Source organism: Narcine bancroftii, chromosome 3 (assembly GCF_036971445.1).
Source record: "Narcine bancroftii isolate sNarBan1 chromosome 3, sNarBan1.hap1, whole genome shotgun sequence".
Classification (NCBI taxonomy): domain Eukaryota; kingdom Metazoa; phylum Chordata; class Chondrichthyes; order Torpediniformes; family Narcinidae; genus Narcine; species Narcine bancroftii.
This window is the reverse complement of record NC_091471.1, coordinates 88,356,363-88,378,267: the sequence shown is the minus strand read 5'-3', so window position 1 is coordinate 88,378,267 and position 21,905 is coordinate 88,356,363. Positions and strand designations below refer to the sequence as shown.

The 21,905-nt window shown below is 40.9% G+C and overlaps 1 protein-coding gene across 1 annotated transcript in view; it reads left to right on the top strand.

Moving 5' to 3' along the window:
- LOC138756695 (mannosylglucosyl-3-phosphoglycerate phosphatase-like) overlaps positions 1-19,780 on the top strand; it is a 53,655-nt gene extending 33,875 nt beyond the window's left edge. The window contains exons 7-9 of the mRNA XM_069923082.1: positions 621-768; positions 18,084-18,267; positions 19,428-19,780. Of these exons, the coding sequence (XP_069779183.1) occupies positions 621-768; positions 18,084-18,267; positions 19,428-19,618 (523 nt within the window). The 3' untranslated portion in view covers positions 19,619-19,780. The remainder of the gene's footprint in view (positions 1-620; positions 769-18,083; positions 18,268-19,427) is intronic.
- The last annotated feature ends 2,125 nt before the right edge of the window (positions 19,781-21,905 follow it).

The window sequence follows — 21,905 nt, the reverse complement described above, 5'->3', positions numbered from 1 at the left end:
TACTCAGGCCTGTGTGCGGGAGGGCGGGGTTTGCGGACGATCGGGTTGGACAACGACAGTGCGGGGGAATCGGCTCTCGCTGCAGGGCGGCATCTCGGCAGATCAGCGGCCCCATCACCATGAGTCGCGGATCGGCTTGCGGCAGGGAGGGGGAGTGGGCAACGGTCCTGGCGAGGTCCGAGGCCTCCGGTTCCGGGCGCTGGGAAGTGGGCTTGGCTTCCCCTGACACCGGCCCCTGATTTTAATGCATACATTTCAACATTTAGATCAAACTAATGTAACCTCAGGAATGCCCATATCTTTTTTTTAAATTCTACAAAAACAAATTTACCAAGCAACCTCAATCTATTTATGTACCATATCTTCAGTGGTTTACCCTTTAGTCTGATTTCTAATGGTTCTGACAAAATTGATGGTCGCTGGGAGATCCTATCGGGAAATTGCAGTCCAAATTTGGATTTTCACACCATTAACTTAATTGGGTAGATAATCAAGTACCTCATAATCCAATTAATTAAACTTGCCAGATACAATTGAAGCTTACATTCTAGAGTTGGCTAACTATTTTAATAAAATTTGCTTCAATATTTGAAATTTCATTTAGGTTTCATATTTTAAAGGTTCCCTCAAGTGGCAGGATTAGAATTTGGATTTGATCCAAGTGCAGAGCCTGGGCACAGAATTGTTGTGGACACAGTAAAGGTACAGGGACAGTACGTGGACAGAAACAGAAAATATTTGCTTGCAATCAAGGAATACCTAGCAAAAGTAAGTTACAATGCTGTATGGTTTTATCCTTAGGAATATCTTGTGTATTTACAAAAACCGTGACTAAAAGCTATGTTTCAGTTTGTTAGTAAATCAATGAAAATAGAAATGATCATTCTTGATAGTAGCTTACAAATATCCATCGTCTGCACATTGTTAATAGAGGCAGGGACTTGTTAATTAACTAATTTTTAGGCACTTTTTTCTCATGCTATCTTATGAAACATCCATGATTTCCTTTTAATAAATGTACAGGGACCAAAATTGCTTACAAGGCAGATGGGCTGGTATTGGTGTCTGTGGACTCTCTATACTTCTGGCAGAGCTGATTTCCTGAAAATGGTAGAACCCTGATCTGGCTCTAAGCAAGTCCATTGGCAGATAAATCAAATCAAAGTTTAGTTTAGTTTATTTATATAGTCTTCTTCTTTGGCTTGGTTTCGCGGACGAAGATTTATGGAGGGGGTAAAAAGTCCACGTCAGCTGCAGGCTCGTTTGTGGCTGACAAGTCCGATGCGGGACAGGCAGACACGATTGCAGCGGTTGCAAGGGAAAATTGGTTGGTTGGGGTTGGGTGTTGGGTTTTTCCTCCTTTGCCTTTTGTCAGTGAGGTGGGGTATATAGTACATTTAAAACAACTCACCTTGACCAAAGTGCTGTACAGATCATACATTACACCTTAACTTTAGCAGATATTTAAAATGCAATATAAAATGGGTACTTGAGGTTTAGAATTGTACATACAACATGGTAATAATCAAAAATCACCTCAAAACGCTTGCAAGTAGAAATACAACTTCAGCCTGGATTTGAAAGAGTTCAAGGAAGGGGTTGATTTGATGGAGTGAGGAATGTTCCGCAGTTAGCAAAGTATGATATTTTAAGTGGAGAATCCTTGCCACCAATCCATTTCTTGGCTCTGACTCTTAAGCATATACACAGTAAAACCTCTGATATCTGGACCCTACAGGGATTGCGGATGCCTGATATGCAATTTTTTCCATTTTTGCGAGACCCACTCTTACAATGCCCAACTAATGCACCTGCATTAAAAATAAACAGTTTTTAAAAAAACTATGCTAAATGTAAAGTAACTTGAAAAAATCAATTTTGTAGTCCTTAATTATGCAAAGTTCACCTTTAATCAGGTTGTTCCTGTAATTTACAAAATGTAAATTTGAACCCTGGTTGCTGTCACTGTAACAGCACTAATCATTACAATAACTGTGTTGCCATCATAATTAATCCCTTTTATTGATAAAGCCTTGCCTTTCTACTTAATAATATACTGTAAAGATAAAGACTTACTCAGGAGGGATAGGGGGACACTTTGGGAGAGTCACCCCAGTGGCAAGCAGCATCGGCCGGTTCCTCACCCCGGGCCATTTTATTCAAACACAACTTTATTCACACAGCTGCTGCAGGCGGGGCACAACTGAAGCACTCCGCTGGCTTGATGTTTGCTCTCATCTTCATCAAGGGTTTGTGTGTTGCTTCAGAGAACATTTAACAATTTATTTATTCTTATTTATTTAAAGTTATTTATTTCCTCAGTTTTCTTGCCGATTGCTTGAATTCCTGATTCCGGAGATTCTCCTGTATTTGGTGGGATCAGTGATGCTTGGGACAATGAGGTTGATAAGTTGCTTTACATTTTGAGCATTTTATGGTTTTGTTTAGTGGAACCTAATGTTAAGCGCTCCCATTTCATCAGTGGAAGTTCCCAAGTAACATTTGATCTTTTGAAATTTATAACAAAAAAAGCTTGAGATAGGTGTGGTGAACTGCTGTACACCCATTTATCTGGCTTTGCCCTGTTCTGTGACTGTACCTGTGGCTCCTCCCTCTTGACCTTTATAAAGGCTCTAACACCATAACCCCTCCCCAGAAAGCCTGGGCTGCAGCACAGGATGACCTTATAACTTTATTGTAAATAAAAGCCTATTGTTCTGTAACTCAAGTCTTTTGAGTTATTGATAGTGTATCAATTTTATTTGCAATAATTTTTTTCCAATGATGGAACAACTCTTGAAACCTGATAAGCTGGAGATCAACCCACACTCAGCAGAAGCCTCAGACTGCTTTGAACTCTAACTATACTGCTTTGAGGACTTCCTGCAAAATTCCTCTGGAATCGTGGCCATGGAGGCAAACAAGCTGCACTTACTCTTCTCCTGGGTCAGACATCAACTGTTCCCGATGATCAGGAATGGCGCATCATACAGGGAGACATACTCAAGGACCAGATCAAGGAAAAAGTCAAAGAAGTGTTCGCCAGGCACATGCTGGCCACCTGCAGATAGAGGCCAGGTGAATTGAGTGACAAGTTCCTCTAGGCCCTGCAGGGACTTGCACGAGCGTGCACTTCCAGTTGGTGTCGGCCGCCCAAAACATTGAAGACATGATCCGGGATGCTTTTGTCGCAGGCATTAGATCGGACTACATGTGCCAGAGGCTACTTGAGCAGAGTAAGTTGGAGTTAAAAGGGACGATCGTCCTCGAAAAATCGCTGGAGATCGCCCTCGTAACATGGAACCTTACTTGGTGAATGATGCAGGGTCCACATGGGATCTGCCATCTTTGGACACTGGTTTACAGGCCAGCAGTCCGCTATCACATTCGACGAGAGAGCCCACCACAGCCACGGTCTCCCAGAGCACCTGAAATGCTACCTTTGTGGCCAACCAAAGATGCGACGTGTTCGAAGTGCAGAAAGAAGGGACATTATGCAAAGGTATGTCAATCACAGTTGCCTTCCAGTCCCAGCGCTGGCACATGTGCGACGTGCCATCTTCCGGAGATGACGGATCACTATCTTGGATGCCATCAAATTCCGGGGATAACCACTCCGCCACATAGATGCCCCCATTTTGCTCTCAGACTATGAGTCAGCATGAACCAGACCATGAATCGACACTGGCCTCTGTGGTACTGGATCTAAACAGCCTGGATCAGCTCTCCCGGACCACGATGAACATCTTGATCAACAATCAGGTGACAAGATGCCTTTTTGATAGAGGGAGCCCTGAGAGTTTTATCCACCCTGATACGGTGCAGTATTACTCCCTTAAAACAAGGCCAGTAAGCTATAAAGTCGCCCTGGCCTCAAGTCCCACTCAGTCGAGATCCACAGCTACAACACTATGATGCTAACCCTGCAGGGCACAACTTACAAGGACTTTAAACTCTTCATCATACTGCAGGTCTGCGTGCCAGTGCTGCTGGGGTTGGACTTTCAGTGCCACCTCAAGAGTGTTACAATGCAATATGACTGTCTTCTTCCGCCAGTCATGGTTGGCAACCCGCAGTTTGTCAGCCGACTGTCCCCCCCCCCACCGCCCTCCCCCCCTTCCTTCCCACCGGCCCAACCAACACGCAGTCTCCGTATCGACCTCCTTCCGCAAACCTCACCTCCAACTGTAAACCAGTCATTATAAAAAACAGGAATTACAGTGAAATGGACAGAGCATTCATTAAACCGGAAGAGCAGCGACTCTTGAATAAGGGGATCATAGAGGCTGGTACCAGGCCATAGAGAGATCAAGTAGTGGTGGTCAAGAGGGGGAGTAAACACAGAATGGTGATTGATTATAGCCAGACCATTAACCGCTATATGCAGCTGGATGCATATCACCTCCCTTGCTTTGCGGATATGGTCAATAAAATTGCCCAATATTGTGTGTTTTCCATGATTGACCTGAAATTTGCCTACCACAAGGATACTCTTCCGTGTTAACCACAGTGTCTCCTTTTCCAACAAGAGATGGACCGGATGGTGGATCAAAATGACCTGCGGGTTACCTTCCCCATACCTGGATAACAAGATCATGATGCCATCCTCCAGAAATTCCTCACAACTGCCAAACGCTTAAATCTAACCTACAACAGGGATAAATATGTTTTCCACACCACTACCCATCTGGCAATCCTTGAGTGTGTTGTGGAGAATGGAGTCATTGACCCCAACCCTGACCGCATGCACCCCTTTTAGAGCTCCCCCTTTCCCAGTCTCAAGGCCCTCAAAAGGTGCCTTTTCCTACTATGCCCAGATAAAGGCTGTCCTTTTATCAAGTTCATATCCTTCTCCCTGACAAGAGAGGCTTGGGCAGTCTTCTGTCGCATAAAATAAGGCATCGCTAAGGCCGCAACATATGCAGTGGATGAATCTACCCCATTTCAGATGGAGAGCAATGCATCTGATTTCGCCATGGCTGCCACCCTTAATCAGGCAGGTCGGCCCATGGCCTTCTTCTCCTGTACCTGCCAAGGCTCCGAAGACTGACACTCCTCCATCAAGAAGGAGGCTCAGGCAGTAGTTGAGGCAGTGTGGCACTGGATGCATTATCTGCCTAGCAGACACTTTTCCCTGGTCACGGACCGATGGGCCATTGCGTTCATGTTTAACAACAAATAGTGGGGTAAGATACAGAATGATAACATTTTGAGTTGGAGGATCAAACTCTCCACCTATAACTAGAATATTCAGTATCAGCTGGGGAAAGTCAACGAGCCCCCAGATGCCCTGTCCCTAGGGACATGTGCCAGAGCACAGATAGACTCTCAAAACCCTTCACAATGACCTCTGCCAGTGTCACATGAATTTTCCATTTCATCACATCTCGTAATCTGCCATACTCCATCAGGGATGCCAGAGACATGACTAGGGACTGCTGGGTCTGCACGGAGTTCAAAACCCACTTCTACTAACCAGATAGGCACACCTGGTTAAAGCTACATGGTCTTGCGAACATCTGAGTATGGGCTTCAAGGGCCCATTTCCCTCCATTAACTACAACGTGGTCATTCATGAGTATTCACATTTCCTCTTTGCCATCCCCTGCCTGGACATGACAAATTAGGGCACTACACAACTTGTTCACCCTGTTCGGGTACCTGTCATATGTGTCCAGCGACTGGGGCCCTCGTTCATGAGCGCTGATCTGTGCCAATTCCTGCTGGCCAGAGGTATTGCCATCAACAGATCCACTAGTTATAACCCCCGAGGGAACGAAAAGGTGGAAGGGAGAATGCCACCGTGTGGAAAGCCTTCCTCCTTGCTCTTAATTCCAGGGAACTCATTGGCAATAGGCCCTTCCTGAGGTACTCCATGCTATCAGGTTACTGTTATGTACTGCCACAAATACTACCCCCCATGAATGAATTTTCTTCTTCCCCAGGAAATCCACGTCGGGGCCACCCTGCCATCCTGGTTGATGTCCCCAGGGCCAGTCCTCCTAAGGAAACATGTGAGGGGCCATAAAACCAACCCACTGGTCGAAAGAGTCCAACTCCTCCATATGAACCACATGACCTACCTGAATGGGCACGAGGAAACTGTCTCCATCTAGGACCTCGCATGTTCAGGGGCACCTGAGGAGCATATCCACCAGACAGCACTACCCCCTTCCATGGACACACACTACATACCATCACTCCTTAACCCCATCCATGGCCCAGTCAATCCGGTTGAATCGCCACACTCCCAGCAGGTTGAAACAACGCTGGATGTCCAGAACTCAACAACGGCCCCAGCTCTCTGCTGGTCACAATGGAAGACCAGGCCACCAGACAGACTTAACCTGTAAGACTTTGTGCCCCATGTCACCCCGCTGGACAAAATAAGAAAAACAAGGGGTGAATGTGATGAACTGCTGTATATTCGTTTATCAGACTCCACCCTATTCTGTGACTGTACCCATGACTCCTTCCTCTTTGCCCTGTTTAGAACACCATAACCCGTTCCCAGAAAGCCTGGGTCACAGCACAGAATGACATTCAAGTTTATTGTAAATAAAAGCCTATTGTTCTTTATCTCATCTTTTGAATTATTGATAGCACATCAATATGCTCCTTGTCCAGCTTTCTCATTGGAATTTTGGGTGATTTGATTTCTCATTCTTCTGGGTTCCTAGTTCTAAGCAGGTGATATCAGTATAATGCTTGGCAGGACTTTCTAGACTTGGAGATGTTGTGCCTCTGTGTGAACTTTGGCAAAAGAATTTAACTGCAATTGAGCATTTTGAAGCTCATGATAAAATTGCAGAGAGTGGTTTCCTAAACTGTCTTTAAGACTGACATTAAAATTGTAACAGTATCTTTCAGACTCACTTGACTGACATTTCTGCCATTGAAGAATTTAACTGTATACTTCTTGACTTCATTTTGACCATCAATGATAAGTATCATATTTATCTCAGTTCAAAGCATCTCCAAGCCAGTTTGCAGTGAAGAGAAACATATTTTCACAGAATTAATCAGGGATTGAAATAGATATAAATAATATATCTCCAATATTTCAACACATCTGTTTTCAATTGTGTCTTTAAAATCATAGCATATTTGAGTACAGAAGAAAGCTATTCTTTTCCTCATGGTTGTCCTGGCTTTTGGCTCATATTGTCTATTATAATTGTTTTGTTTAAAAGGTGCCATATCTCCATATCAGTCACTCTCTGCAGTGAGTACAGTATTCTGTGTTCTTAATGATCTAATATATGTAAACATTCATGTCTCCTTATGCTATTGACAGTTTAGGTTGAAAATCAAGATGTGACATGGACTGTGGTAGCTGCTGTAATGGCAGTGCTGCCGCTTTTGCAGATCTTGGAATAATGGTAGAGCGAAGATGTAGTCTTTTGGCACTCCTCCTATTGCCTGGCTATTCTGCCGGACAACCCATACATTTTTTAATTGCTGGTGGTAGTTCTTTTACATTGAATTTCCTTTTAATTCCACTGTCCAAGATGCCAACATCCATGTTTGGCAGCCTCGACCACGAGGGTTGCTGTCTCTGGGGAAGCAGCGGAGTGACACAGGGCACCAGAGCGGGAACAAGAAGGAGAAGTTTGGGAAAGGATCCTATAAGGTAGGAAAACACAGAAACTCAGTGTGGGACTTGGTGGTAGAAGTCCCCATGGCAGGCTGCAGTCTGCTGTCAAACAGATTCTGAAAGGCAGGTATTAGGAATAGGATTCAAGAGGGTTCCAATGATGAGCAGTGTTTCTGTAGGGCCTCAGCACTTACATCTTCATATCATTCTGATGGCTAGAAGCAACAGTTGAGGAGTTGTGACTTGGATGCCTCGAGCTCAGGAACACTGCAGATGCTGGTCCAATTGTGAAAGGGTAAGTTTAACAAATTAACAAAGACTTAATGGGTGGGGTGTGGCATGATGGCATAGGGAGAAGATGTGGGAAGACACTTCCCCCTGGAAGAACTATTTAAAACTCATTTTAAAGTTTTAAAAATATTTTTAGAACCTGTTGATTACACTGTTGAAGTACTCTACAAGCAGATATGAGGAAAACTAAAGCTAAACCAGCAAAGAAAGCGGCTATTAAACAGTTAACAAATACTGAAGAATCTCGGCCTACCTTGCAAGTGGAGCCTCCGGACTCAATTTCTTCTTAGCCTAGACCGCAATGCCAGTCCTTTGGTAAGGTGCATACTTCACCAGCGCTGATTTCACATTACTGCCAGATGTCGACCTCCTCCCGATCAAGACAAACAACTAAGCATGCACGAGACTTTGTGCATGTGTGTTAACACCCGATATGGCTGTGGGGGTCCCAACCTCCCTCAGTCCAGTGATTGGTGGGGGGGGAAGTCCATACCCTTAGTCAGGTTGAGGCGACCTCCGTGTTGACGGACTCATTCCATTCTCACAAACAACTTTTATATCATGCCTCTAACCCCTTAAAAGTTACTCTGTCATCTACAGTATCCTTCCATTTTGCAAATTTCTTCCACAAATGTAAAGAAAAGATGGAACAGATGGAGGATTCGTTTATTGGCTGGAAATTCAGAAAAAATGATTTGTTGAAGAAGGTTGATGCTTTTGAAAATCAGATTCAGAGAAATAATGTTGTTGGTCTTCGGAAGATTTTGAAGGTCCAGACCCAGTTTAGTTTTTTCAGAAATGGATTCCCGGGGTTTTGGGAACAGCATATTTCCTGAATGGACTGGAATTAGATCCAGCCCACCGAGCAATAAGAAGGAAGCTGTTTTCTGGTCAAGGTCCATTTTCTCTTTTGATCAGATGTTTGCATTATCAGGACAGAGAATTGATTTTAAGACTTGCTGTAAAGATTGCGAGGTAATCAGGGCCCTTTACTTGTTAAAAGTAATAGAGCATTTTTCTATGCTGATTTGAGTCAAGCTATAATTAAATGTTGTAAAGAATTTAATTCAGCTAAAGCTGTTTTGTGGAAGAAAGGATACAAGTTTGCCTTTTGCTATCCTGCTGTTCTTAAAGTCTTTTATGGAGATTATCAATCTCAGTTTTTTGCTGATGATGCTAAAGCTCTTACATTTGCTAACTCTACCTGATAATAAGCAGCTACAAAGGCAAGAAAGTTCCCTCAACAGCTTGTTTAGGTTCCAAAAGGAAAGAATGGGAAGCGAGAGATGGAATCTCAACAGTTGATTGATATTGGAATTGATGATGAGCAGTTAATCAAGATCTGGAAGAAGCATTTCATACTTGAGATGATTTTTATGTCTTTTTTTTGTTGTTCTGTTCGGGGGAAGTGGTTCGACTACCAATCCTTCCGAAGTCGTCGGCCACTTTGTGGGATTTGTCACTCCCATATAATTGAGGGAGGTAATACTATTACAGTATTCTTTTTGTTTTGATGGTTTTTTTCTCTATGGTTTTTTTTTATTTTTTCATTTCCTTTCTTTGAGGAAATCTTTTTTTTGTTTTGGAGCCATTTATGCTTTGCCATTTATGGTAGGGTGTTTATAGATATGATTTAATGGCTAATTTAAATTTTGATACTTTTGATGTTAACAGGCTTAATAATCCGATTAAGAGAAAAAGGTTATTGGCATATATTTAAAAAATTTGAAGGTTGATGTTGTTTTTTTGCAAGAGACACATTTGACTGAAAAGGAACATCAGAAATTAAAAAGAGATTGGGTTGGACAAGTTATAGCGTCTTCTTTTAATTCTGAAGCAAGAGGAGTCACTATTTTGATTAATAAAGTTATCTTTTAACTTGGATTCACTTTGTGAGTCAGCTTTTGATTGCTAATTGTAAAATCATTTCTGAATCTTGAACTTTAATGAATATTTACACTCCTAATATAGATGATGAGCAATTTATGGCAGACTCCTTTTTTAATTTAAGTCAGGCATATGATAAAATTATGGTGGGGGTGATTGTTACTTAGATAGTTTTTAATTTCTTATCCTCTCAATTGTTCCAACAATTAAACAATTTCCAAATTGCCTAAACTACTGGCGTTTTGCACAAATTTATCAGGTTACTTTGTAAAATCCCGAATACTATTTTTATACATTTATCATCACCGTTTCTGTGACGATATATTTCACCCCCATTTCTCCTTTTTTCTTCAGCACTTTTCTGTGGTGTATATTCATGAATTATTTTTTCTTCTGGCAAAACGTATTACATCCCTTTTCTGTGCATTAATTAGTTTGTTCCATCAATCTTTGTCTTCATTAAATCAAGTTTTGTAATATAACATAGAACATGACAGCATAGTACAGGCCCTTGATGTTTTGCTGACCTATATATTCCTACCAAAATAAAAAAAAACAAAACCTTTCCTATTTCTAACCCTCTATTTTCCTTTTATCCATGTGCCTGTCTAAGAGTTTCTTAACTGCCCCTAATATTTGAGCCTTCACCACCACCCCTGGCAAGGCATTCCAGACATCCATAATTCTCTGTGTAAAATACTTACCCCTGATGTCTCTCCTAAACATTCCTCCCTTCACTTTGCACAGATGTCCTCTGGTGTTTGCTATGTTCTCCCCCTGCCCTCCCCCCCCCCCACTCAGAAAAAGTCTCTGACTTTACCTTATTTATGCCTCTCAGAATCTTGTAGATCTCTAATAAATCACCTCTCAACCTTCTACGCTCCATAGAGAAAATCTCCATCTCTGCCAACCTTGCCACATAAGACTTAGTTTCCAATCCAGGCAACATTCTGGTAAATCTCCTCTGCACCCTCTCCATAGCATCTACATCCTTCCAGTCCTGAGGTGACCAGAACTGAACACAATATTCTAAGTGTTGATTTGTAGAGTTTCAACATGACCTCTCAACTCTTGAACTCAATCCCCTGACTAATGAAGCCAGCATCCCATAGGACTTCTTAACTATCACATCAACTTGCATGGCAACCGTAAGAGATGTATGGATTTGGACTCCAAGGTCCCTCAGTTTTTACACATTGTTAAGCATCCCCAATAGCCTTCAGGTTTGACCTTTCAAAATGCATCACCTCACACTTATCCAGATTGAACTCCATCTGCCACTTCTCCACCAAACTCTGCATCATGTCTCTATCTTTTGTAACCTACAACAACCTTCAGCACTGTCCACAACTCCTCCAATCTTCGTATCATCTGCAAACTTACTGATCCATCCTTTCACTTCTTCATCTAAATCATTTATAAAAGTCACAAAGACCAGGTGGTCCTAGAACAGATTCCTCAGGAAATTCATTTGTAACTGACCTCCAAGCAGAATACTTTGTTTTCTACTAGCAAGCCAATTCTGAATCCACACAGCCAAGGTTCTCTTGATTCTATATCTCATTGGACAATGGGATCTCTCCATTGTCAAATGCCTTACTAAAATCAATTAACACCACATCTACTGCCCTACCTTCATCAATTTCTTTTTTTTTTACCTCCTGAAAAAATCAATTAGGTTCATGAGGCATGACCTTCACCTCACAAAGACATGCTGACTATCCCACTTACCCAAATGCTCAAAGATCCTGTCGTTAAGAATCCTCCCCAAACTTGCACATCACTGATATAAGACTTACTGATCTATACTTCCCAGGATTCTCCCTATTACCTTTTTTAAACAGGGGACCATATTTGCCATTCTCCAACCTCCAGCATTTCCCCTGTGGCCAAGAAGAATGCAAAGATCATTGCCCATGCCCCAGCTATCTCTTTCCTCCCTTCCCACAGCAACCTGGGGAATATTTTGTCCTACTCCAGGAACTTATCAATCTTAATATTTTAAAAAAGATTACTTCCTTGTTTGCCAATCATTCTAGTTCAACAGCAAATTTTAGGATTCTGCTTGCTATGTCCTAGGACAAATTATTTATTTATACCAGGATTATAAGCTGGCTAAGAGAAACATCAGTTGCTTCACTTCTCTAATTCAACACCACATTGCCCAACTTGTTGTAATTTGGCCTATTTTTGCTTTAATGTTTTGTTGCAGAAAAATCTTTCACTATTATTTTCTAGAATATGCTGTTTGCTTTGAGAAACATCTCCAACTATTCTTCAGTTACATGTGATGGCCTTTTCCTGTTAGTTAGACATAAAACCATAAGACATAAGAACAGAAATAATCTTCTCAGGCCTTCAAGTCTACCTCACCATTTAATCACGAGCTGATCCATTTTCCCCACTCAGGCCAGCCCCTTCTCCCCATAATCTTTGATGCCCTGGCTAACCAAGAACCTATCAATCTCTGCCAATGATTCAGCCTCCACATCTGCCCGTGGGAACAAATTTCACAGATTTACTGCCCTCTCGGTAAATAAGTGGACACCCTTTAATCCTGAGGTTGTGCCTTTTGTCCTCACCCACCGTGGGAAACAACCCTTCTACACCTACTCTGTCCATGTATTTCAATGTCCAAATATTTCATCCCCCTTCATTCTCCTAAATTCCAATGAGCACATGCCAAGAGTTGTCAAATGCTCCTTACATAATAACCGTTTCATTCCCAGAATCAGTGTTGTGAACCTCCTCTGAACCCTTTCTAACATCAGCACATCTTTTCTTAATTTAGGAGCCCAAAACCGTTTACTCAAAGTAACGTCTTACCAGTGCTTTATAAAGCCTGCTCTTATATTCTATTCCTCTTGAAATGAATGCCAACATTGCATTTGCCTTCTTCACCATGCAAGTTTACCCTTAGGATATCCTGCACAAGGACATCCAGGTCCCTTTGCATCTGGGAATGTTCAATGTTCTCCCCATTTAGAAAATAGTCTGCCTGCTTATCTTTTCTTCTGAAGAGCTTGATCGTACACTTGCTATGCAAATAATTCCAGACATGAATATGACATTAATGCATCTACATTATGACTTTTTTTTTGGAAAGCTGAACAAAGTAGAAATTCATCAGTGGTCACCTGTGTAACATTGTTATATCCCACTTCCAGGATCTAGTTATTTTATAGTCAGAACTTAATTTCAGTAGCAATGTAAATAGTGAATATACAGTAGCATGTGGAGTTTACATGCCAATGTCCTCGAGATCTGAACTATTATACTGATTTCCACTGACATCACACAACCGTTTGATTAAAGTTAAAAATATGGTCACAATCAAAAAGATTTTGTGATTATCAAAAACTTCTTCCTAAATGGGTGTTTTTGAGTTGGTTACAGAGAAGGTGCAGTGCCACTCCAGAATGGGAGAAGATCTAGCAGAAGTTGCAAATTAAAGGATCTAGATGTTCAAAGGTGGAAATTGTGGGTTTTCCCATCTCTGCCAAAGATCTGGATGTCATCTACAATGCTGATGGCGCCCTTGCATCCCCTGTAGATCTCAATATATCTTTTGCTGGAAGATATCTTAGCTCACCTTTAGGCCAAAAGGTAGGCGCAGGAACTTGTACCGGCTGAATGGAATGTTGAAAGTTGTTAGCAGTGTCAATTCTTCATCCAGCTTCACATTCCAGTACCCATTCTTGGCATCGAGCTTGCTGAAGATTTTGGATCCCGTTAGTTCAGAAGTGATGTCCTCCTGCACTGGTATTGGATAATGCCCTCTTTTGATTGCTTGGTTTAAGTCTTTGTGGTCAAGATATATTCTTAGGCGGCCATTCGGTTTTTCTTTTACTACTGTAGAATTTACCCAGTCAGTTGGCTCGACTACTTTTGCTATTACTCGTTTTTCTTTCATTTCTTCCAGCTCCTGCTTTAGCCTTTGTTTCAGCTCCATTGGCACCTTCTGTGGAGCCTGGATTATTGGTTTGTATTTTGGGTCTATCGAAATGTGGTATTCAAAGTTCCCAAAGCACCCAACTGCGTCATCAAAGCATTCAGGGTACATGTCCTTGAGCTCGGCTTTATTTGTGATCGGAGACCGTTGCTCAAGTGGGATGTCGCAATTGATCCTCTTGGACATTTTCTTCTCCCTGATCTCATTGTTTACAGAGATTAGCTGTAATTTCTGACAACTATTCTGGCCTAGGAATATTGGTCTGTTGGTGTCAATCACAAAGAATGTAGATATGATGCTTTTTCCTTTATGTTTGCCTTTTATTTGGACTTTACCTAGTTATTTAATCACGGAGCCACCATAGGCTGTGAGCATGACATTTGCGGCTTCTAGTGTGCCGTCCTCTGGGTACCCATTCTTTATGTGCTTGGGGAACATCTGGCGGTACAGTTTAAGTGGGAGGATGTTGCTTTGTGATCCTGTATCCAACTTTATTTTCAAGTTGAATATTATTTGTTTGTTTCCGATCTTTCTTTTCACTTAGATCGTGGTGTGTAATTCATTTTTTTCTCCCTTCCCTTTCTTGGACGTCTCATGGAGGAGTATTGTTTCGATGCCGAGCGTCAGTGAGTCAGAGTCACTGCTGTCACTTCCCTCTACGTGGTGTACTTTCCTTCTATATCCTTGGTTTCTCTCTCTTTTCATGTCAGACCTACACATTTTTTTCCAGTGATTGACCTTCCCACAGGTCCTGCACTTCGAACCATATGCGGGGCATTTCTTGTAGTCATTGAAGGGGTGTATTCTGCCGCACTTCCTGCAATTCTCGAATGTCTGCGACTTTCTCTGCATGCGCTTTATGGCATCGACCCTTCTATCTCTGTGCTCTGTGTTGGCCTGCACGGAAAGGGATTGCATTTGCCTCCTAGTGGCCTCAAAGGCCCTAACTGTGTCTACGGCATCTGCTAGTTTCAAGCTGTCTTTTCCTATGAGAGCTTTCTGCACTTCAGGACGAGGCCTTCCCCAGATTAGTTAGTCGACTATTCTCTCCTCGATTTCTTTGAACTTGCATTTTGTTGCCATGTTCTTTAGCCTTGTGAGGAAATTATCTACCGACTCATCAAGCTCTTGTTTTAATCCCTGGAACTTATATCGCTTTATTCTATGGTTGGATTTCGGTTCCAGATGAGAGGAAAACTTTTCTAATATCCTTTCTGGGTTATTTTCTTCCTCTTCAGCCAGCTCCCAGCTATTAAACAGGTCTAGTCCTCGCTCCCCTGTCCAAAGAAGGATGTAACTAACCTTTTCCTCTGGAGTGATTCCCTTGAGGAGACTTTTGAATGCCAGGTTGCACTTCTGCTTGAACTTTTTAAAAGCCTCTTTGATGTCGTCAGCTTCCCCGTCCATGACAGGGTGCAACGCTGCTGCTGCTGTGGCCATCTTCTCCTCCAGCTCTGGTAGTCAGATAATGATGCTTTTTTTTGTTTCCTTCTCTTCGTGTTTATTATAGATTTTTTTTCATACATGGTGTGGGTTTCTGTCAATCCCACCGCTGCCACCATGTTATGTCCTCAGTTGTACCATTGGAGGTCTTGATAAACACAAAGAAAAGCTTGTAAGTTTAGAGCACAAACTTTTACTCACATCTCAGGTTACTGGTCATGTATTAATACACTGTTGCACTGAGCATGCTCACCACTCAATGTGATGTGGCTCTTACATTGTGTCATGCTCACCACTCACCACTGTAAGCAGCTCTTACAGTCTTGCAGTGTTCATGCTCCAGCATAAGATAGTCCCAAGTTTCGTCTGTATATAACAACGTTTCTGTAATCACCAGAGCCCAACAGCCCTGCAGTTCTCTCTAGTTCAAATACTGTCTCAGGTAATCTATTTTCTTCTCCTGTGATCTTACATTTGAGAGGAAGATTGTTGGGAGCACGTCTGAAAGGGTTAATTCTCAGTCTAACCCCAATGCCGGCTTGTTTTCTATACTTCTGCCTTCTCCATCAATGTTTCTGATGGCCTCCCACATGTCTCCAACGTCCGCTCCACAGTTTGCGAAGGTCTGTTTTCCCTACTTCAGTAGGTTTAAACCACAGAGAATCTAACCCATCTGATACACTAATTTGAAAGTCTGGATTGTGTTTTGTATTTTGATGAGTGTTTGCCGATCATAGACACAAAGTAGCAGGTTGGGGATTTCACCATTGTGAGGAGCTGAAGTGGGCGATGCAACCTTGTGCACCACTATCTTGAAGCACCTCCTCTCAAAGATATCGGGATATAAATTCTATTTTGATGGCATGTATGACAGGCAGTTATGGCAGTGCACTGATCAGAAAAATACCTCATGCAATAAAAACAGGAAATTTCAACCCTACCCAAAACTGGCCTTCCAAACTCTTAAGATGTTACTCTGTTCAATTTCTACTAGAACCAGGCATAATATAAGCAGTGAGCTGCAAATATCTATTGTGTATTTCCAAGATACTTTGCCAATGAAGTAGTTTTGAATTCTTAGCTGCTGTCCTGCTGGTAGCAAACTTTGGGCTAAAATATTGGGGTCTGAAAGCAATCTGTCATACTGATGGAAATTAAGTAAATGTTTTAAATTTTCAATTTAGTGATAGTCCATCATGATGACTAATAGTTTAAAGTTCCTCTTTTGTCATTTAGAGAAAAATATTACATTTGCTTACTTTTGTTTGTTGAGACCATAAAGTGGCACATCTAGTTTGGTGCTCCTATCAAGAGGTGAAAGAAACACAAGAAAGGAGTCTCTTCAGAGACATCAAGGGTCCAAAGATATTACCATCTGCTTCAGTGTCTCCGCCTCCTGTGCTCCCATAGTTGCATGACCTCTTGGCCATTCCAGCGATGAACATGAGCTTGAGACATCCAAGTCACCTCCTTGGCTCTTGGATCCAATCCCTCAATACAATTGGGAAGCTGTTAATGCTCAAGGCCCTTCGGGAACCATGTTCTCACCAGTCTTGATTTGTGGTTTCCATGAGCCAATTTCCAGTCTCCTGCAGGCATCCTGCATCCTGGAGTGAGCCCTTCAGCTGTTGAGCTCCTCACTGGTCCACTAGCATGGTCTACCCTGTAAGGCGTTCCTCCAGCCTTCTCAATGGGGTGGTATCTCATGCTCTGATGTTCCTCTTCACAATTAGATTCAGCCTTTCCGAGTACAACCAGCCTGTAACCAATTTAGTTTCGAGCAACACAATTTTATAGACATTAGGTTTAGAATGTAAGCCTTAAAAGTCCAGTGTTCATTTCATACATGGACCCTGAATGCCATTTTTTGGTTGTTCATGCAGAATGGGCATCACTCTTGAAACTTGTAATGAATATGGATCTCCTAGCTGCCAATTAGAGTATTTCACCTCCCTTTAATGGGTGAAAATCTGGCATAGCATCATTGAATTCATAGCCATAATTTTTCCACCAAAACATAATATCTTGCTGACTTGTCGGGTATGCAGGGCTATGAATCCTAATAATAGCTTTGATATGCTAAGCTATTTTAATGATTGTGGGAGGAAGAGTAATGACAATACTTAACAAATATTCTTTGAAAGATACTGGACCATCTCCCAATTCCAGTATTAGTTGGTGAGGGAGTGTTCACGAGCTCAATCATCTTTCCAGTTTAAGCAAGATATTGAGTTTATTGGGAATGAATGTTTTTTTGTTTGTAGTTACAGGGAATGGAACAACATAAAAAGTCTGGTGTGCCAAAATTTCAAGACTTCTGCTGTCAGTAACATAGAAACAATTGTTGCTCGAATATTTTTAACTATTGTGAGAACACTGAAACAGTTCATTAGGAAAAGGAGTAAGGTTGCTTTGTGGCCTGATTGTTTGTTGAAATTCCATTTTGTTTGTATTTTCAAAGAATGCCAGTTTCTTTCAAGGCTAGAGCTTTAATAATTCATAATCGTATTTCCTTGGCTTCAGAAATGTACGTATATAGCACGAGCACACTTGCATTGTAAAAATCTGTATTTTGTCTGTGGAAATCATTCTTCAGATACTTTACAATTTTTTTCAAGTGAATGGACATTAATTGCAGAACATAAACTGATTACAATGTTCTCTGCTCAATTCAGTTACTTTTGGGAAATTATAACTGCTCACGTTTAAAAAAAATCTATTCTAGTTGGCCCTAATTTTTAATATTACATTATATGACAACAGCTTCTAGTTTTCAATTACTGATATTCCATTAACAGGTTTTCCATATGAGTATTATCATGGTATTTCTAGAAAACAAATAAATTACTGAACTTCTTAATTCATCTCTATAGATTTTGCACAGTTTTACCTTGAATATGTTGTATTGTGCAGGGGAAGGATGGATATGTGATGTTCCGTAATTGTCAGTGGATGGTTGATACAGAAACAGCTCCCAGTCTCTCCACTGTTGTTGTTAACCATTTTGAATCAGTAAAAATTGTTCAAGGGCTTAAGAAATGTAAATCTGGACATCGGATGGGTTTAATCAAAGTTTCCCACTCTGCATCCATAACAGGTACTTTATTTTCTTCATTAAACAATTTTGTGTAGAAATTGTTTCATGCTATGTCTTTGCATTTGTGAAAGGTCAACTAATATTTTGTTCCAAGTCCAAATGTTGGTAAATTCAGCTGTGGATGAAGCCCAGAACAGTTTGAGTTATTTAAATTTAGATATACAGTATAGTAAAAGGCCATTTCTGCCCATGGGTTTGTGCCGCCCAATTTACACTCCATTAACATATCCCCAGTACATTTTGAATGGTTGGAGGAAACCCCAGCTCCCATGGAAAATCCACGTAGACACAGGGGGAAAGTTCAAACTTCTTACAGACAATGCGGGATTTAAACCCTGGTCCTAATTGCTGGTGCTGTAAAGGCATAGCACTAACTGCTATGCCAACCGTGAGTTCAAAAGACATGAGGTAATGTTGCAGCTCTATAAAACTCTGGTTATACCACACTTGGGAGTATTGTGTTCAGTTCTGGTCACTTCTTTACAGGAAGGATGTAGATGCTTTAGATAATGGAGATTTACCAGGATATTGCCTGGACTGGAGAACAGAGCTGGGACTCTTCTTTATGGTTAACCAAGGGTGAGAGGTGACCTAATAGAGATATTTCAGATTATGAGGGGCTTAGTTGGGCTAGATGGCGGGCACCTTTTTCCTTCGGTGACAATAGCAAATAACAGAGGACATCTATTTAAGTTTTTTTAAAAATTAGACATATAGCACAGTTGAAGGCCATTTCAGCCCACTAGTCCATCCTGCCCAATTTACACCCAATTAATCTAGCCCCCCAGTACGGTTTGAACGTAGAGTGGAGGAAAGTTTAGGGAAGTTGTCAGAGGTACCTTTTTACATAGAGTGGTGGGTGCTTGGAATGCATTGCTGGGGCTGGTGGTGAAGGTGGGTATAATAGGGATATTCACAAGACTCAGATAGGCACATGGATGAAAGAAAAATAAAAGGATTATGAGTGTGAGATAGGGAAAAATTAGATGTTGAATAGGTTTACGTGGGTCAACAGAACATCATGGGTTGAAGGGCCTGTACTATGCTATAATGTTCTATAACTTGAGATTTGTTTGTGGGTTTATTGTATGAAAAAGTGGGAAATAATTTGTTTTTTCATTAACACAATTCTCAAAAATATTGTTTTTATTATTTCTTAGACTTTGAAAAGAAAGCTGATGACAAAATTGTAGTTGCCCCTGTCCCTGATGTGGAAGGAAGAATATATCACGTAACTGAGGAAATGAAACAACACCTCAGGCAACTCCATTCTGAACGAGAAATGGGCCAAAGGACATTTCCCTTTGATCTTCGTAGTTCAAATAACTCTGTTGGTTTTGAATTAAAGTAGTAAAAATTTAACTTTTTTTATTCTCACTTTTTTTTCTCTTTGGATTTTAATAAATGTCACATCCAGCTTTGATTTTTGTGAACAAATAAAATCCACTGAATATTGCTGATTCAAAGTCAGTTAAAGAATTTGTCCATTGAATAAAAGGAATGTTGATCTGTAGTTTTCATCTGTCTTGTCAAATTGGATCTAAAAATCATTCATTTTCTCTTTTAGGACTGAGAACAATGAAAATATCGACATTTTGTACCATTATTTCAGAGCTTGTATCTGTCTTTGCATATTTGTATTTTGCTATGCCTTTGAATTGGCAAAAATATTAGCCAGTAAAGGAAACAACAAAAATTGATGGTAAAGTTATTTTATAAGAGAAGCGCATAGCTTTTATTAAATCTGTTTAATAATATCATGTTTCAGTATGTCTCAAACATATTTGCCTGACTTACAGTTGAAATGGCAAATGGGGGATTTATCTGGCACTCATCATAATTAGGCAAAAATAGGAAGCTAGCATAATTTATTCAATGGTGATTCAACAAAATAAATGTCTTAATTGGTTTGGAAAGTAAATACATGTGGATAATATCCATATTCATTACTATTTGGTGTACAGAGCTGCAGAATTCAATAAAGTTGCAGGGTTAAAAAAAACAGGAAAAGCCAAACAATAAGCAAACCAGTCTGGAACATGAGAGAAAAAAATTATACAGTACAACTTAAAAAATCTTCATTGAACCACTGGGTCACAGACCTACAATCAGATAAGAAATCCTCCACCACTATCCCCTGTCACCTTCCACTAAACTAGTTTTCAATCTGATTGGCCACTTCTTGGACTCCATATGAATTAACCTCCCAGACTAACTTATCATGCGGGACTTGGTCAGAGGCTTTGCTGAAGTCCATAGATATTATATCTGCCCTGTCCTCATAATCCTTTTAGTCACCTACCCAATGATTGTGATAGACAAACTGGCACATTACCAGTGAGGAGAAATTATGATTGGAGAAGCCTGGGCGATGACATACAGAATGGCGACCATGGCAGTTGACCAGTGAGGGGTTCAGTGGCTGAAGGACCCACTCTGGCTGCAGGCTGCTGGAGACTGGCTCATGAAAACCAGGTATTGGGACCGAGATTCGAGGAGGTCCCAAGAGCAAGAAAAACTCCTGAAGGGACATTGAGTGCTGAAGGGTTCCTGATCGTATCAGAGTTTGAATCTGGAGCTCGGGTTGCCATGATTGAACTGGAGTCTGCAGCTATAGAGGCTGCAGGAGTGCTCAAATCCATGGACACTCAGTGACTGAAGGGATTCTCTTGCTTCTCTCTCCCTATTGTTAGGGACTCCAGCAATGCTCATGGTGACACTTTGTTTGCTTTATGTCAAAGGTTGAAGTATATCATGCAGATTACATTTTTCATGTATTATTATGTAACAAAGGAATCTTTGACTCAACTAGGTTGATGCTAGTCTGCACTATTGCAACCCATTATCAATGACTTGGTTTAGTAATCTAGCTGCATCCTAATTTATTTGGAATTATTTTGGCAATTGTGAAGCCATTCCAAATATTCATTTAAGTGCAAAGCTCAAAACATTCAAAGAAATTGAATAAATAAAAGAACATGCAGCATTTTCAACATTTTAAAGCATTAATGCTTATTTTACAAAGCCAAAAGTAACTTTTTCTTCAATAACCTTATTTCCTTTTCCCTCCAAATTTATTTGTTCTTGTTCCCAGATTTCTTTTAATTCCAGAGCTGAAACATAATTGGAACCTCTAGGAAGTAGCAATATTTTCTTTCTCACTGTCTTCAATTAAAATTTCAAAACAACAATAACTGTACTTAAACTCTGAACAATTAAGTAAAAGACAAATAATGGAGAATAGTAAGTGTTGGAACAATCCTATTGAAATTTCAAAATATGGAAGTGCTCACTGGAATGACTGTAAAAAGGTAAATTTTAGTAACATTTGGCACTTGGATGGATTGACTAATTTCTGTAGCCAGTATTCACACCACTGAGTTTGCAAATTTATGATAGAATACATTGCAATGCAACACACAGAAGTACTGGAGAAATACATCAGGTCACTCAGCACCTTAAAGGAAGCAAAGGATAAGCAACATTTGGGGTCTGACCCCTACCTTAATATTATGGGAACAAATATTTGAATTAAATGGTTCTTGGAGATTCAGGGAACAAGCATATGTGAAACCAAACTTTAATGATAGATTTTGATTGTTAGTATATCACAAATAAATGGTGCTGGAGCTGCTGTT